The sequence below is a fragment of the Parasteatoda tepidariorum genome, chromosome 10, assembly GCF_043381705.1.
Source record: "Parasteatoda tepidariorum isolate YZ-2023 chromosome 10, CAS_Ptep_4.0, whole genome shotgun sequence".
Classification (NCBI taxonomy): Eukaryota; Metazoa; Arthropoda; class Arachnida; order Araneae; family Theridiidae; genus Parasteatoda; species Parasteatoda tepidariorum.
In genome coordinates this window covers 26,994,992-27,014,376 of record NC_092213.1, presented here as the reverse complement: position 1 = coordinate 27,014,376, position 19,385 = coordinate 26,994,992, and the positions used below count along the sequence as shown (strand labels likewise).

At 27.3% G+C, this 19,385-nt stretch overlaps 2 protein-coding genes across 2 annotated transcripts in view; both read right to left on the bottom strand.

The window, feature by feature from the left end:
• Positions 1 to 15,661, bottom strand: part of LOC107440734 (TBC1 domain family member 25) — a 35,662-nt gene extending 20,001 nt beyond the window's left edge. Inside the window, exon 1 of the mRNA XM_043050828.2 lies at positions 15,406 to 15,661. Within this exon, the coding sequence (XP_042906762.1) occupies positions 15,406 to 15,468 (63 nt within the window). The 5' untranslated portion in view covers positions 15,469 to 15,661. The remainder of the gene's footprint in view (positions 1 to 15,405) is intronic.
• The window catches only part of LOC107453563 (uncharacterized), a 413,713-nt gene that overhangs the window by 376,171 nt on the left and 18,157 nt on the right, over positions 1 to 19,385 (bottom strand). The gene's annotated exons all lie outside the window — the stretch shown is intronic.

The following is a 19,385-nucleotide window of genomic DNA, read 5'->3' as shown; positions in this document are numbered from 1 at the left end:
GAGTAATAATAAAGAAAATTTTCAAACCTTTTATATGTGTTTAAATTGAGTGGAGTTGTAATAATTTGATTTGCATAGTTTGCAACTTAAGGTTTTTTTGATTTAATGAAATTAAGATTTAGACTGAGTTTCTTTAAAAGAATTTATATGAAAATCCATCATTTATGCTATGTGCACTTTACTATAACTTTATTACACTATTTCATATAGCTACTATAGATACCTTATAGGTATTGTACTATTTAAGAAAAGAGAAAAAAAAATTGTTCCCTGCGTGATATGTATTCTAAACTTTGAGGGGATAAATTTCCTTGAATTTTAAAATTGAAAGTCAAAATAACTGTGGCAAATAAAGAGTGAGGAAATACTTGAAAGATGAAAATAAAGAAATAACAAGGAAATAAATAAAGAATAAACGAGAAGATAAACAACGAGAAAGACAATGCACAAACACAGCGAATAAGTTTCAATTCAAAATCGTTATTCACTATTCCAAGATACCATTACGATGATCACCATCACCGGTAATAAACTTAAAAGAGATGTTCTAGAAAGTAAGGTCAAGAAAATCAATTAAATATTTATTTCATTAAATAACACTCCGTTTTGTATTAGTTCAGATTACAAAGCAGGTCAAAAAGTGCCATGACGTTTACCTTGTTATCGAATATGAAATCCTTTTTGTACAATCAAAGTAAATTAATTTGTATCTATCAGGAAAACATTGCATACAGAAAAAAGTAATGATAACGGTTAAGGCCACGTAAAATCATTGCGAAAATTAGGTGAAATAAGAGAATTCGATAATTGGTAACCTTTCTTAATTTGCGTCAAAGAGTCATAACACAGGAGGAGAAAAAATATCGGTCACAGATTTCTCCAGATCGCTATAATGCTCAAGCTTTAGTCTGAGGGCATAATAAACATTTGAGTAGGTAGGTAATCGTTTTGAAAGAAAGCAGTAAACCACGATTTGTTTTAGTACGAAACAATGATTATCTGTAAAGCAGTTTCTTCTTCTCTTTTTGGTCACAATTTATGGTACAGAGCGTTAAAGAGTTTCCTTTCTTTTCGGCCTCATTTGAAATTTTATTTATTAGGATTTTTCGATTGGTTAGGCAGCTCTTGAGAAAAAAGAAGGGTTATTTGAAAAAAAAAATATTTTTTTTGGAGATATAAATTTATATTTCCGCTTTTTTTGTGGCGGAAAGAATGGGATATCTGCAAGTGACGTTGTGTGGGTATCTCGATCAACGATTGTGTGGGATGTTGAAATGCGGCATTTGTTTACGTCAGCAATTGTTCTTTTTATTCTATTTCGAGTTGGCCAAACCCATTCAGCATCAATTTTCTTAAGTGACACATTCTATATTCTTACACAAAGATTCTTTTACAAAGATTTCAATTCTTTCACTATATATATCGCTTTATTAACCCAAAGACAGGCATGAAGTCGTGTAGAATATAAACAAATTCTGCATCGAAGTTGCCAGGTTCACGAGACAAAAATATATCTAAGGTTACAGTAAAATACTAAATCAAATAATAAATTTAAGTTAAATACGTAGTCGAAAAATAATTATATTTCAACAAATTCGATGAGCGATATGGTGCTGTATTTAATTAATTTTGAGTTTATTAACATTCAAACTTAGTTGAAGAAACATAGCTCAACTTTAACACGCCATTTTGTTTATAAACGATCAACTGGCTCTTTTGTGTGGGTATCTGTGAACTTCACGAAGTGCAGGTACCCAATTCTGCATCGTAGACTTACTTAGACTCTGTAAACTTACTCTCAAAATGTAAATATATGTGTTAAATCATTGAATTTTTAAAATGTGCTATAAATAAAATAAATTTTTTGTAATGTTAAAAAAATAACAACTTACGAATATCTATGATCTGTGTGCATCTATGATCAATGAATTTATACATACTTAGCGATTAATAGATCTTAGAAAATTTAAGGTCGTCATCCAATTTAAATCAAACAAATATGGGGCACGGTATTTTGAAATTTAGAAGGATTTTTTTCTAGCAAAAATGTATATCAACAAAATGTTACAATCAGCTTCATAGAAAAGTAATTAAGTATTAAATGCCTGCCTACTTTTTAACTTTCGAAACATTTCTTCGTTTTTAACAATAAAAGAATTTGTCGGCTTCATTCAAATCAGTTTTTGTCCAGTTAAGACAAAGATAAAAAAAATTTTAAAAATTCTAATCACAGATAAATGTACAGTATTAATTTGCCAGTACAAAATTACTAACCATACTTTTTTTTCTTTACATTTTGAAGAAAAATCTCAAAAAATTCTACTAGTTACCATGCTCTATTTCTCCAAATCTAATAAAGCGAATTATAGCGAAGCAAATATTTCTAGAGATATTTTACTGTCAAATGGTATTCTGTCATCAAGAATTTGTTAAAAAATTTTTAAAAAAATCCTCAAGCAGACGAAAGTAAAAAAAATTTCCTAAAATCAAAGAGAGCTCTTAGTAATCTTTATTAACCCTTTGATGTAGATGGGACACCGGTGTCCCTTTTATATACTCGCTAATATAGGCTCCAATTACAAGTAAAAATATATTTTGGTATTTTTTAATTATAAAGAAAAAGTCTAATTGTTACTAAAAAAGTTTGTTAGATTATCGGAATTATATTTGTTCTAAAATATTAAATTCAAAAAAAGTAGCTGGAATTTATTTTCATTCATATTTAAAATTTATTAATAATTTATTTTGTAAATTAAAGAAATTTCAATGATGAATAACTGTTTCTCTTAGATTTAAGCAATTGCAAATAAATATTAAATTGGAAAATTATCGTTTGGAAGTCAGCCATGTTCGGAAGATTTTACCTTTATCATAGGAAAATTATGTAATTTTTTCACTTATTTTGACTTAAATTAAGACAAAATAATAATACAAGTATGAAAAACATATTTAATAAAAATTTTGCCTAAAGGGTTAAAGAAAGTTTGTTAAAGCAACATATGATTTTATATTACTAGCTTCAAAAATATATATAATACTATTTTTGGAACCGATATTCGGTTACAAGTATCTATTCAGGGAAGGTGACATAACTGATTTCACATTCGAAACACTATTTTCAGAGTATTGGACTTCATTATCTCTCGAAAGATTTCTCGAATTTGCCGATATTAAATTTATCTGGTGGCATGTTAAGGGCGCCCTCACGCGGCAGTCGAACTGGCGTTAAGATTGCACCCCTTTATAAACATACAATATATATATATANACTTTTAAAACTGTTTTTCTACAAACTATATTTTTCAAGTCTGCTAGACTCATAACTTGAATTACCTTACTTAATTTTCACCGATTGAATTCGTATTTAAACAGGGCCTTTCAAATGAAAATATTAACTGAAGTACGTATGATTAATATTTATTTTTTTGCACTGTTTTTTGTTATATAATATTTTTTTGGAATTTTTGATTTAAAAAACACATTATTTTATCATTTTTGCATGCATAAATATATATATATATATACATATATATATATTTGAGAAAAATTAATTTTACATAAAACTTGCTTCACACATAATAATTTCAACTAAAGGATTTTAAAATTATATAAAAATACTACATAATGCAGACAATATTTTCATAAATCATGTTTCTTTGAAATTATATTTTTTTAAAACAGACATTTGTTCAAAAAAAATTATCGAATTTTTTTCCTTCTTCCATTTATTCAAATCACGTGTTGTGTTTAGAGCCTCTGTATGTTTGTATATTTAACATTTCTAAACCAACTTGCATTACTCACGCGATCTCTCCCATTGTTAACCAGACATTGTTAACTGACAAGTGCATTGTTTGGAGCTAGTGGGCAGGGGAAAAAGTAGTATCTGATGCTTATTTTACTGATGAAAATTATAATGAATCAGTTTAGCATATAGTCAGATTCATAATATTAACTAAGTGAATAATTTATACAAAGAATAAATCATATTTATAATAATAAGAACTATAAACGTGAGTTTTTAAAATAATTTTTTTTTGTTCGCATAGTTGTTTTTATTTTTATTATTACAAGTACTTTTATTTTTATAATAATAATGTTTTTTTGTTTGTATAATTAATGTATTTTTCAGGAAAATTTTTAAAACAATCTGCAATTTTTGTGAAGGAAGTTGCTAAAAAATTTTATTTTTCGGCGATGAATTTACAACATCAAAAGCTTTTTAAGAGTTCAAATATTTTTACAAATCATTCATTTTAGATTCTACAGAGATAGAAATAAAACAGAATCAAATAGAAATGGATATTTTATAAATTAAGAAAAGAAAAAACTAGTACATGCTGAAAATATTTTGAATTATTTTTTTTAACACAAGAAATATTTTTAATTAAATCCTAGAGTTTGATGATCTAATGTGATTTTAAATGGCTGTTAAAACCAATTTTAATACTTTTAGATGCATAAAACTTTTAATCAGAGTCCTAATTAAAAGACATAATAAATTTGGGTTTTTAAACATTCACTCAATTTTTTAACTTAAAACTAAAATGACTGGAGATCTAATAATTTAGCCCTTTTATTTGCATATATAATATTTATAATTATACAAAGATTTGTGATTTATATACAATTGTGGTATTTTTATTTTTTAAAATAAGGGAATTTAAAAGCAAAATCACACAATAAGAAAAGTTACAAAAAATTTTTATTTTTAGAGCGAGTAATTGTCAGCAATACAACATTTTTAAGAGTTTATAACTTTACAATAATTGATTATAATGGGTTTAGCAGAGATGCAATAATATGATCAAATAAACAATTTCTACGTGAGCAAAAATTATATTTGAATTAAATATTTCTTTTCAAATGCACATACCTTTAAAAACTTAGAAAAGATGAAAAATGTTAGATTTCCGTGTTGTAATCCTTGTTGGTCAATTTTTCACAGCTGGAATTTTTTCCTTAGAACTCAGAACAACCCGTTAATATCTACTTAGACGTTAGCTCTATAATTTATTTAGTTCCTTTATGCTGCTTGTTACCAGTAGCAACAGAACAATTACGAATTTTGATTAGATTAGAAATCTTGTCTTTGTCTTACTACAATAAATAATGGCGTGTACACAATTCAAAGTTCCAGTATTAAAGACGGATAGAACTAAGATTATATCCGGAGAGACAAGAACATCGTAACAAAATCTCAGGGTGACCCTAGATGTAGAAATTGTGTAGAAGATATTGACGATTCACCTGTTCTTTCCCAACAGAAACGCGCTCATCAATGACGTTGGTTAAACATTCCGTCAGTGCAGATGGATAAGAAGGACTTTTAGGGCACTAGAAATCAATATAAAACTTCTTACCAAACCAAATACTATAATCTAATTGATTAGTTATGGTATAAATGGCGTCATTCACAAATCCTTAAAGTCTTAAATATTATGTGTTTATATTTGCTCATACGAAGTTTGCGTGAAGTGTATATAAATCTATAATGAAAATGTAATTATCGAATTCTTTACACTTTAATTGGCACATAAAAATTGAAGAGTAAATAGCAGCACATGTAACATAATATTTAACGGATTATTATATGCTTGAAGAAAACAGACCAGTATTTCGTTTTCTTTGTATTATTGTCACATAGAAGAAATAACGTGAATTGTTAAAAGCCACATAGCACGTGATACAGTTGGCAGAATATAAAAACTAATAATAAAAAAATTGACGGACGTGTTTCGCATTTCTAAAAAAAAATAATAAGTAATGGAAATTGTCGTAATAGCAAATTTTGGATAATCCAGCTATATTATGTGACAAAAACACCAAAGCTATCACATGGAGCCTCATTTGTAAATAATAATAAGGTGCTTAATAATAATTTTAAAAAAATTGCTATTTTTGCAGTTTAAGTTGATAAATATGCATTGAATTTTTACACACATGCTTAAAGCACCGATTCTTCCCCTATCAGCTACTTTCGGTACTAACTTTGTATGTTGTGCATGTTGCTTAACATTTCGCCCAGCATATCGATTCTAAATCAGTCATGTTACCTCAAGTAAATACTTCAAGTGTACCCTTTGAGCAAAATCACATAATATTATCATTTTAATATTTAGAATTATTTTTGCCAACCACGGTGCTTTGAAGGAAAAAACTAAAAAATTTAAAATCACAAAAAATAAATTAATCTAAATTCTGTAACGAATCCAATTGCTATAATTAAAATATAATTACTCTAAATTTACAATATTCTAAAATGTTGCAGTTTTTGGAATATTAATTAAATCTGCAATTCATATAAACTGAAAGTTAGTTTAAATAGTACAAAAGCAGGAAACAATATTACAGCCTTAAGTTGAAAGCATTAAACAATAATTTTTTTATTATTTAAACCAATCAACGTTTTTAAACGCTGAATGTGTGGACACTTTTTTTTTAAAAAAGCAGCATTTAGATCAAACTCGTTTCATTCATTCATTTCAAGGAATTGCTAGCTTCAAACACGGTGCTTGTATAATAGCTTGCCAACATAGTAACAGCGTTAATTATAATTAACTTATATTATTCTTTCCCAAAGTAATTAACCTTGTATCGGAAACAACTTTTGCTCTATCATACCCTTAGTTATCAACCTCAGACGGTTTATTTATAGAGTCCTAAAGTCAACTTTTATCCTGCTGTAATAAAGTGTTTCCAGGAATAATTACGCAATTTTGAGTATCTACGCTGGGTTTTGAGCAACAAGAGACTATTTAAGCTAAGGCTATATAAGATAAAGATTTTAATGGCTGCGTAAGAACATTTCTTTTTACTAATTTAGCCATCACAATTCTACTAAATACTACCAGGATATGTAAGGCAAATAGGCTTAACCGATGGTAAAAAAGACTAATGCTGTTAGCTCTCAAGATAAGAAAATTAATCAGAGTTATAAGCAACATCTGATAGAGAATTGAATGATAATTGGGGAAACAAACAATTTAAACAGTCTATAAGATTCACAAAGTAATGTAAAAGCGTTTTCGAAACGGTGGTAGGAACAGAACAAAGTGATCGTTTTAGGTGTAACTAACTCTAACGGTTGTAATTTAGATATGATGGAAGATAAAAATTGTTTAAAAATAGTTAAGTAATTGGAGGAGCTTCGCTCAAAATGAATAAAGAGGTGAACTGTATTGTTAAACAAGTAAAATTCATTTAATATAAGAAAACGCCAAGTTAGATATAGAATAGTATCCAGATCTTTGCCGGACAGGAGTGGTAGAATTGCGTGATTCTCAGCATAGGATCATAGATAAGCATCTTCACCATCTTTTAAGGGCCTCAACGATTGCTTTGAAAGTTGACATTGAAAAGCTTACTTCCTGACTATAACCACACACATATTAAATATGTTAGTAATTTGGTAGCACACGTACGACTATAGATAGTTTTTAAAATAAGTTTTTGATTATGAATATGTTTTATAACGTTCTTATGTGTTAAGAATATAATTTATATTAAAGCAAAAATGCAATCCTAAAAGTTGTGAAAATGAAATATGTGCTGCCCGCACCATTGTTTCATTTAGATGAAATGGACCTCATGGGTAAATGGTTGCCGATCTCTGCTTTCGAAGAATCATGCGTGGGTGTTTTCCGTCTTCTTAAATAAAATATATCATTTTGGCGTAAACAATAGTGAAACAAAATAAGTTATTTTAATATTATAACGGACCATGATTAAGCACCTATGCAAGCTAATCAAATTGCTTTTATTTTATTATCGTCGATGTGCAGTCTTTCTAAGTTGTGGATTTGAGCAATCTACGTGTTCATGAACCTGCATATTCTGATCTTAACAGGAAGAATTTTTTAATGAAATTATAAGCCTTATTTACTTTACATGAATGAAAGACCATTTAAATCTTCCCCGATTACTCTAACTACAATAGAACGCCGCGCTAAACCATGATTCAGCATAGATGGAAATAATAAGTGTTATTACTACAGTCAGTGCAAACCAGTAGCTGCTTAAAAATCTACCAGACAACGACGGGACTCTAACCTGATAGCCTCGCATCAGAATTTTTACACCTACAATTTTGGCAATAAATGAAAACGATTGATTTGTAACAGTAACAGCGAAGCTCCTAAAAAGTGTATGAGGACCAATTAAACAGAAGTTACAGTCGAAAAATGGGTTTTCGCTTTTTCATGTGCAGTCGAAGAGGCAGCAGATAAAACCTTTAATTAAAACCGCCGATGACCTTTCATGTCACTTGCCGGACATTAAAAACTGTATTAAATATTAAAGTTTTGTTTTGAAAACATTATCTGTTTTTTAATGAAACATGGAATCATTGAAAACTTTTATGATATGGACATATTTCAATAAAAAAGACATTTTTCCAAATTATATTAACTTGATTTTATGACTACATCGAGATAATTTTATAGGCTTTCGATTCGTAACTGGAAGTTTTCCAAGGATGCTCTTCCACAGGTGTGTTTTCCTAACTGAGGTTTTTGCACAAAATGTAATGTCCTCGCCATGTGAAGGCTTTTGTATTGGTACCGCTGAGTCAATACTTGACGTTTATCTCTAAGAAATCACCCCATGCTATTAAATATATGCGCATACGTACAGTTTGGAGGTGTGGTCTTGTCTTCCTTTGTTTATTATTTTTTGATCAAGAACCAACATTTAAAAAACCCCCAAAATAATCTAAATAATACTGGCAATTGGAAAAGCTGATATATGTATATTTAATTGTGACGTTACCGATTTATTATTCACGTTTTGCCTGAAATTGTAAATCAAAACTCCAGTCCATCATGAATGATTTTCGAAAATTTCAGCCTAATGAGTTTCTTTTTATGAAAAATAAAAGTTTGATGTATCACAATTTTGTTTTTTTGAAATGAATTTCAAAAATAATATTACTGAAGATTAGTGTTTTATATAAGAACTTTAGAAGATATTGTAGTTCGCATACTGTTTTCTAAAAATCGACCAGACCAATATTCTGACGTGAGCTGTAATCAATTTGTTTTCAAAACGAATTTTGTTTTTTAAAGTGAAAAATAAGTATTTTACGTAAATTAAAAAACTTTAAAAATTTGAATAAAGCGCTGTGAGCTGTTACCAATTTTTTTTAAGACAGATTAAAAAAAAAGTATTAGTACTTTAAGAACGTAGCATAATTTTTTTTTCTTTTAAATTGTTGAAACTATATCTCAGTTTGATCTCATACCGATTTCAATACATAATATTGAGGAACCCATGCAAAATTTACTAAATTGAGGCATTTTAAATTAAATGAATTCGAAATTTTGAAGTTGAAAGGAAAACAAACTGAGCAAGTGCCCGATTTGATTGTTTACGCGTTTTGCAGTGCTGTTTAATAGGATCTTAACGCAAAATAATAAAAGCGACATTCTTCCTCTTTTAACATTCAACTTATCTAAATCCTCTGAATCACGTAACTCAAAATTCTTTAACAAAAAGGTCAAATCCAGATGGGAATGCGAAATATTAGATGTTAATTTTCATTTCTTTGTCAAATACTTTTTCTTTGTATTTTTTTTAACGGAAAATTCCATTTCACGAGTTAATTAAGATTCACAACTGTTGTATTTAGTATAACAAAATCAAATTGTCACGTTACTCTCAGCTGTTTATTATGATGTCATGTTTCACACCTTTAATCTTTAAGCATTTTGCTTTTCTTAGGTCGGATTTAATTGGACAACTGGCCTAATCGACAAATATTTATATATTTAAATACATTCTCATTACGATGCTTAGTGTTTGAAAAATGAATTCTTATTAACACATTCGTTTTTAGTAAACTAGGCTTATTGCTATTATTTACTTATATTAGAATAATTACATTTATTACTTAATACAATAGAATTTTCTACAAATAAAAATCATTTATAGCAATAAGACAGATTAAGTAGGATCAAATTGAATAAACATTTTTTATGCCGCAAGCATATATGATACGCCAAACTTAAAAAGTGAACAAATAGAATAATTAGATATATATTAGAAATATATTAAGGGTAACAAAATCAAATCATATAAGAAACTAAGTCTGACGGAAAACTAAAATAGAGAAGAACGACAGAGGAAAGAGGGGAGGGAAAAATGGATTAATTTTCTTTCGACTTTCAATTTCTAGAAAAACGTGTTGGAATTTTAATAGCAAATGAGTGAAAATGGTGGTAGGTGTTTGAATATCATACTAAAAAAATAATTATCCAAATGCCATGTGAATAAATGCCTGAAAACATTTTTTTTGGATTCTGCAGTCGATTAGGAAAACTGGAAGGATAAAAAATTTCTAATGTCAACAATAACAACTCAACACAGGGATTTTAACGTAAATAATCCTATCATGAAGAAATCATATTGCATGATATATTCTAGAACATAATTTAGTGTGTCTTGATTTGAAGTTTATCTAGATCTACAATATTTTTGTTTTCTGTAAATGCTGAGACGCGTGTAAAATTTCGCTAACTTTTCACTTCATTATTCTGTTTGCATTTTTCACTGAAATATTAATTTGCTTTACCTGAAACTTTAAGTGTTATACAAAAGCTTTAAAATAAGTTTTACTAATTCTAACTGCAACTTTGTCTGTGATCAAAGAAGTTTGAGAAACAAGGCACTTTATTGGGAGAAGTACTCTTTCAATGAAAGCAGGAGATTATGAGTTCAATTTCAAATTTAAAAAAAAAATTTTGAAAAATTAAAAAAGCATCTGGGAGAGATACGCATTTGGAGAGTTTCAATTCCTTAAATCGTAGAGAACAATCCTATATTGTGGTGTGGACATTATACGGATCAATTGAATTAAGAATTTAAAAATACAAGACCCTTTAAGGACTATACTGTGCTAAACTCAAACGATATTATGTATTCAAATTAGCAAAATAAAGCTGTGCTATAAACTAGATTTGGAGCAAAAATAAAAGTATGAAAGTGGCAAAATAAAACGAAAAGTCATTGAACAAGTATTTTCATGGAAAAAGGTATATTATTCTGTCTGAGTATATGAATATAATGTGTAGTATAATGACATAACAGTTGAAACTAGCTATATTGCTCCAAATGTAAGAGACAACCACCATTCTAGATAAACTGGTCTAACAGTGCTATAAACAAAGATTGGCAGCAAAGACTTTTACTTATTCCGGACACGAACCTGCTATCTTAGTGACTGCCTTCGCAACCTCCACGAGAAATATTGTTTTATTTAAACCTATTCTGAATTAAAGAGAACTGAATAAAACTTTTTGAACAAATCAAAAATTATAATGAAACAATATACAACGAATAAATTTTTTGAGTAATAATTTAAAATTTTCATGAATGAATACTTTTATGTATAGATATTATCACAAATGTATCATAATTAGGGATAGTTTTCGTATTTATTTTTTTATATTATTTATTTAGTTTTTAATTAACCTATACGTAACTTAATGATTTAAAATGACCCACAGTGCTTCACACAAAACTAAAAATAGAATTTCGCAGTTTTTAAATTTCTTATAAAATGTTGTAGATTTGAGTATTTATTTGCGCTGGATATCCAGTTTAAGATGTTTATTTAAGATACGATTGTAGACGTACTCCAAGTAAAATTACGGAAGAAAAAAATTATCGTTTACTTCGATAAGAATGTTCTGTCAGAGGCGTGAGCACTATATTCTGCTCTTATTGGTCAATTATTTGTTTATAAAATTAGTTCATATGAGGTGGAACTAAAACAATCCTTGAAAAGCCGTAATTGTAGAATTACAGTTTTCTTTTTCAAAAGGTTATACAATTTTCTTTTTGAATTATTTATGACAATAATTATTTGCTTTGAAAATCAGATAATCTCAGAATTTAGGAGCATTTTGTAATACTTTGTTCTGGGCGGTCGTTGAAAAAATAAATTTTTGTAGTTTACTACTACTACTCTTTACAAATGCAGTCAACTACAATTACTTTTCTTTTAAAATGAAGTCACTACAAGCTACTATCGAAATGTAATAAATAATTCTCGACTTTAGGAGACGAATTTTGCTGGAGAACTTAACTTATACCCATGTTCAAAATGGTTTTGATCGAAAAATTGGTACATGAAACATGAAGAATTATCACGAAATATTTACTCATTTTTATATGAGCCAATTTGTCATTGAATAATATTTTTTCGAATTCCTTCACTTAACCTTTAACTTTTTATGCCTTTCTCGATATCGAAAATTTAATTTAAAAGATGCTAGGAAATTATCAAATATTAGCATTTTTGTAAAGCTCTTCATGCCTTTTTATTTCGGCTAAGAAATTAAGAAAATCGAAAATATGCTCCCTGCCCGTGAAATAGCATCAATGTTTAATGAGTGTACATTGACGTGTGATTCGTAATGGCTAATTTAAATATTAGTTATGCTTGATTCGTACGTTATACGTAATTCTTGTTAACGCTCAGCAACAAACACAGGGGCGTTTTCACTGCGACCATTGATGAACCTGTAAAAATTTTTGCCCATCATATTCGAACAATTATTTGCAGAAGAACCACATTGCTTCTTTACTAAACTAATATTAAAAAAAGTGACCAGAAATTGTTACAAACTACTGGGTTTTTTTCTTGGTATATCACTTCTCACTACACTTAAGTAGTATACTAAACTACAAGCTACGGAAAGAGTAGCGACTACAGTAGTTTCACAACTTGTAGTGTGATACTTCCGATCATTGATCATGGAACGTAGTTGTCCATCATTTATGAAGTAAAAAAATTACATATCATTTATTGATTACTTCAGTAACACTTATAAATTTAGGCTGAATGTAGAGTTTAATGAAATAAGCACTGGAAGTGTCTATACTGTGATAAGGGTAAATGTTCAATCCAATTTAAAAGAGTTAAAAAAAATTCCAATTGATTATTTACTAGAATTTGTTATATTTTCAAACACAATATTTCATTCAAACTTAATCCTCAGATGTTATTTAAGGTTAATAAAATTTAAAAAATCAAAACAGTACCGACTATATCTTATTTCTATGAAATTAAAAAATAAAGATTGCTTTTAACCATCTAATTGTTACTTTCTATAAAATTTGATGTCTTAAGGAAGTAAAAAATTTTTATAAAGTTAAGATTTTAATATTTAGTAATAATGAATTATCATTCAGAATACTATTCTAGTTTTTCAAATAATTTAATAGGGAATTTTTAACAACTTAATTCTTTAAATTTACTTTAGTTAACAATATTATAAAACTAACATGAACAAATTGAATGGCTCTTAAAAAATATTTTCTTTCAAAAGATTTTTTTATCTAGTTCTAATATAGCAACGATTAGCATTTTAAGAAATATTATTCATGACAAACTGATTGTTTTAGACTTATAAATCTCAGTAATAAAGAATCAATTATATCAATATTAAATTAAATTTCTTTTTAAAAAGAAAACTTTTTAGAATAAAATTCTATTTTTTGTTTCTGATTCAATTTAGTAGCACAGCTAATATTATTTTGTATTGTAATACATTTAAAACAATTAAGGTATTTAAAGATAAATGCTACATTTTATATATAATAATAGAATAAACAGCACAAAATATCTGTTTATAAAGTTAAAATGAATAATTTATTAGTATTTTCTTATACTTTTAAGTTATGTATTTTAACAGCAATGTTATCAAAATTTAATCGAAAAAAGTGTTTTTATGTCAACAAAAAGTTTTTCCAGTTTGTTCTATAATTTATTATATAATTTTCCATAAAGTAGAAAGAGCATTAGATATTGCATTTATTTTTCTAATGTATATATCATACTTTAAAGAGTTTATCAGCAAAGTTGAAAATCTTTGTTTAATCTTTTTCTTTACTAGTATATACTAACTTAATAGTAGTGATTCAGAAATTTCAATTGATAAAAATCACAATAAGTTACGTCAATTGAATCATCCTTATAATAGATATTTTTCCATCAAGTACTTTTCAGAAGATTATAGATAATTATCATTCTACTATTTCAATTTAAGCTGATGAGGCTGCAAGTTAAATATGAAAATTGACGTATTTCGACTTTTTCGATTATTATGGTAAAGGAAAAAAAAATCTAACAAAGCGTTAGATATTATTCTAATTTATTAATTTTTGTCATTAATTTATTTTTAATCATTAATTTATTTTTAATCATTAATTTATTTTTAATCATTAATTAACTTATTTTTAATCATTAATTTATTTATTTTTAATCAATAATTTATTAAATTTCGTTATAGATATTTATCAAAATTTTAACACCCGCAAACTTAATGAAATTAATGTATGAAAACTAAAATCAAAACTATAATTGTGTATAATATTCTTTTATTATAATTATTATTAATTTTATTATAATAATTATATTTAAAAATATATATATCATCAATCATGTGAATATATTAACATTAAATTCTAAAAATATTAAAATTTAAGCAAATATTATCTCTGAAAAATAACTTTTTTTTACAAGTTTTTTTTTAAAATTTTAAAGATGGCTCTAAAAATTTAAAATATTTTTCAATTTCCATGTCTTTGAAGTGATATATATTTGAATACATTTCTAATTTAAACTGTAATGCTATTTATATTTTAAGTTCGCATTTCGTTTTGGTACTATTTTAAAAGAATATTAAAATTAACATTAGCGGTCTCCTAGATATTATTGAAGTAATTATTATACTAATTTTTAAACAGTCTTAATTTCAAAGTCATTGAAAAATAGTGTATTTATATAGGTTTTTAATTTTAACTGTTTGTTCTTACGACAATTTAAGTATATATTTGATATAAATATAAATTCAAAACAATATTAAAATCAAGTGTCATATTCTCCTTCTCTTAAATATCATTTAATAGATTCTGTTATGGATTTATTTATATTATTTAATAAATTTAGGAATAAAAAAATGGCATTAGAAACTGATATTAATTTGTAAATAACTTATTTTTAATTAAACTAAGAAAATTATTATGATTGAATTTTTAAACAATCCTAATTTCAAAGTAATTGAAAATAAATACATTCAAATAGATTTTCAATTTAAAATGTTTATTGTTATTAAACTTTATGCACACATTTGAAATTAGTATAAATTCAAAATAATATTAAAATTAACTGTAGCATTCTGCGAAATATTTATTGAATTTATTTTGTGATTGATTTACTAGTATTATTTAAAATGATTTACAAGTATTATTTTTACAAAAAAATCGATATAAAGAGAGTTGCATTATAAGTTAGTATTACATTATTTTGATAAATCGGAACAAATAAATTTTAATGGTAAAATTAAATAATAGCCGGCAAATTTTTTTATGCAATATACTTTAAAAAAATTAAAATCTTACTTTTATTCTCTTGGCTTTAACCTTTACAAAATGCCTTAAGTGAAGATCCAAAATATCAGACATTTTTTACCAATCCTTGTCGACTTCGTAAAAAGCATATGTAAACAATAAACAAATTTTCAACGTTGGTCAACACAGAACATAAAGAAGCATATAATTGGAGACATATTATAAGACTTCAAAGTTTCAAGCTCATTTTGAATTGTGCAGCACAAGGCGAAAAGACCGATATTTTCGTTGCCCATCGCACGCAGCAAAAACGACCTCCGCATGAAAGTTACGTCATTAAATCGTAGTGTCGCCATCTATCGATGAGGAGAGACACTTTCTGATAAGCCCTCTAACAATAAATTTGCTTATGCAACTTAGCAACAGTATATGTTTTTTCATCACTTGTAGGGTCCACATTTTGCAATCAATAAAAAATATGTATATTTTTATCAGTCATTTGCGAGGTAATATTAGACTTTATCCTTTGTTTTCTGGGATTTTATTGCTTTATTTATTTTAATTTGTCCTGTTGCTAAATCCATTGTAACGCTTGAGGAGGGGGGAGGGAGTTCTATCAGAGTCTACAAAACAAAAACAAACCTTGCACTTTTTTATGTTTAGAGGCTATAAACAACTTTCTCCAGAATCAACGAAGAAAAAAAATTCATGATGCAAAACAATGCAGGGCATTTTGATAATAATTATTCTTAGTTTTTCTCAAATGATACATTTTTCCATGCTTATAAGAAATTTACTCATAAATATTTTGATTTATTTCTGATTAAAACTACTAACCTTTTTTTTTCTGGAGATTTAAAGAATTACATATTTAAGATTTCTTTCTAAAAAACTTTTTAAACAATTCAGGCATTGCAATGCCTTGCATATATAATTCACTACTGACACCCATTTTTCTGAAACATAAATTATTATCCTTACTTTAACATTTTGCACAAATCTGAAAAATGAAACTTTTTTTTCCTTCAAAAATAAAGCTAATAACACATATTTGGTTTAAATCCTTCACCAAATTATATAAAGTTTTTTCTTCCTTTTTTTTAACAACTGTAACTCTTAAAAAAACTATTATATACTATAAAACTTTAAATTTAAAAAAAATCCTACCTTTAACACGCAAGTCAGTCTCAAAATTATGAGGCTAAATTTTTATCACCAAGGAGTGACATTTTAAACGCTAAAAGTCCGTGTTATAGACGGTTGCCAAGGCCGATGATAAAATAATAAAAATAATCGTGTATAATCGCGTAATAATTTTTATTTTTCGCCTGAAACACTTTGTTAATGAATGTTAACATATTAATATTTATTTATCTTTTTTTTTTTTGCTCTAAAGTCTGATTTGAAAGTAGCTTGAGCAATAAGTGCTTAAAGTAGCAGTACTTAAAAAAGCCATATTAAGTTTGTTCAATTATTTACTGAATATTTAAATTGTATTCAGTAAATGCACTTAGCGACTGCTTTATCATAACTGCAACATGAGCATCGATTTTAAATGTATCACTTCACGTTCATATGCCTCTTTCCTTGCATCCGAACTCAGCGGTCGGAAGACCGTTGAGTTCTGATGCAAGGAAAAGGAATTCCAATTAAGTATTTAATAATTTTCATTCAGTTTTCAGAAATAAACTGATGTTGAATGTAGTGGAAGGTGGTCCTCACCCAATTGGAATGAGAGAAATATAACAGGCGCAATTCTGGAATTTTAACTTATTCTTCCTTATAAAAGTATACAAATTGCAATAAATTACATATTCCTCTTCACTCCGACTCGGAGCATAGGGCTTCCACCATCTCACTCTATTAGTGGCCAGATATTTTGCCTCTCTTCATATCTTTCCTATTGTTTTCAATTCGCTCACAATTGTCCTTAGGAATTCGTATGCTTTTAGAAAATGAAAGTATACGAGTATACTGTTCTGAAATCAGCATTTTTTGAACGGAATTTTAATATCGTTCATTTTTCTGTTTTTAGATTTTTTTTTTAATAAAAAGAATTTTCTTAGCATTACCCAAAGCTGTTTTTTTTAAGTTTAAACAATGAAAAATTCATTTTTTTTTAAATTATAAAAACAGACTGACCAAAAACAGATTAAAACAAAAAGAGAACATGTTAATAACGTTTGTTCTAATTTTTGGATTTTCGTGTAATAACCTTAAATATTCTAATTGTGTTGAAAATATTTTAAATTAAGATATCAGGCATAAAATATATAGAAGATAGAAGGCTCTATCAACCTTATCCTACTAATGTATAAAAAGGTTCGAGATCTGGAGATAGAGGGGACCGAGGAAACAAAATAAAATTTCCATTTTCCTCAAACAAATCTATATAATGTTTATATGTATGTATGTACTTTATACAAATGCGCAATTCTGAACTAATCCTCTCTAAATTTGGTGAAAGCAGACACAGCGGACCTAGCTGTCTACTTTAAGACTCCATTCCAACCACCGGTTCATGCACTACACGCCAAAGAAAGAATTTCCCATAGGATTTGATAAATATTTTATAATATGAGTGATTTGATAACTTGCAGCTCTAAGTAATCAAAAATTAGTTTTATCTCAAGTTTTTGCTGAATTACTTATCTTTGATTTTCTATGTTAGGTTATCACAAGTAAAATCGATGTTACTAATTACACCACATACAGTGATGACTTCACCGAATATGGATTTTAAAGGGAATAGGAAATCACGTGTTTCTTATGTACTTAAATAATGGAAACCAAACAGGAACTAATGAAGGAAATTTGAAATTATATATTAAGTCATGGGAATTGTAGTAAATTCTGAATTAGTTTAATTCTGTACAAATGAATATATGTAATTTAATACTATTCATTGAATAATTATACAAATATCATTTTAAGTTCATTGAATAATCATCGATTCATTGAATTATAAAAATTGATACAAGTATCAATTTTTATTTTGGGGAGTAGAGCTTCTAAATCATATTATGTTATATCCAATAGTATAAAACTGTACCGTTATATATTACAAACAAAGAGAAAAAATATTTTGTATATTATAAGCCTTGAATAGGATACATATCCGTTTCAGGGAATGATAAAAAACCTATTACCTATATTGGGCAACTAAGTTGGTATAATAGGTTTTCATAACACAGTATTTATAACGGCAAGACCAATAGTATTCAACACCAAATTTATTGTTTTTATGTTGCACTTGTCCATTAGAGGCAACTTTGTTACGTAATAGTTCAGGCGTATAGAACTATTAAATGACACTCAGTGTAAGTGTAAGGAAATAATTCAGTATGTGAAAGTAAGTAAAAAAATTTAGAGTTTGCTAAATTTATTAATTTATTAAAACCACGTGTACGCATAATAAAAGATTTTCACCATAACGATACAGTTTCTAAGATTGAACTTTGTTGTGCCCTTTGTTCGGGTTAGACGATTTTTTTTTCTGCTGTTTATGCGATAAATTCCGTAAAAATGACAGATAATAATAAATGTTTCCAAGGTCAATAATTTAAGTGCGAAAATGAAACTATCTATCTAAGGATATAATAGATAAATAAAGGGACTCGATTTAGCGATAGTTATGTGTTCTTCAGTTTAAAGTAATGAGCAACACGCTTTTTTTATTTATTAAAAAACGTGAATAAAAAAAATTTTGAAAACTTGAGTTACTTTAATTTTTGTTTATAATGAAGAGTTATTATAAATTTATGAATACAATTTGAATAACTTTTTCCAAAATGTATTACGTTTTTTTTATTTCAAATCGCTGAGGTAAAAGAAGAGCACTGCAACACTAAATGTAAGGAAAACAAACGAACGAAAGAGATATGCAACAGAAAAAGAAGAATATAAAATACAAAAGGCATTCGGAGGTGTTAGGTTAAAAATTGTTTGGTTATTGATTGTTGGTATTTTTTTAACAAAACACAATCGATAGAGAATGTACTAACCAATGATAACCATAAAGAGTAATTAAA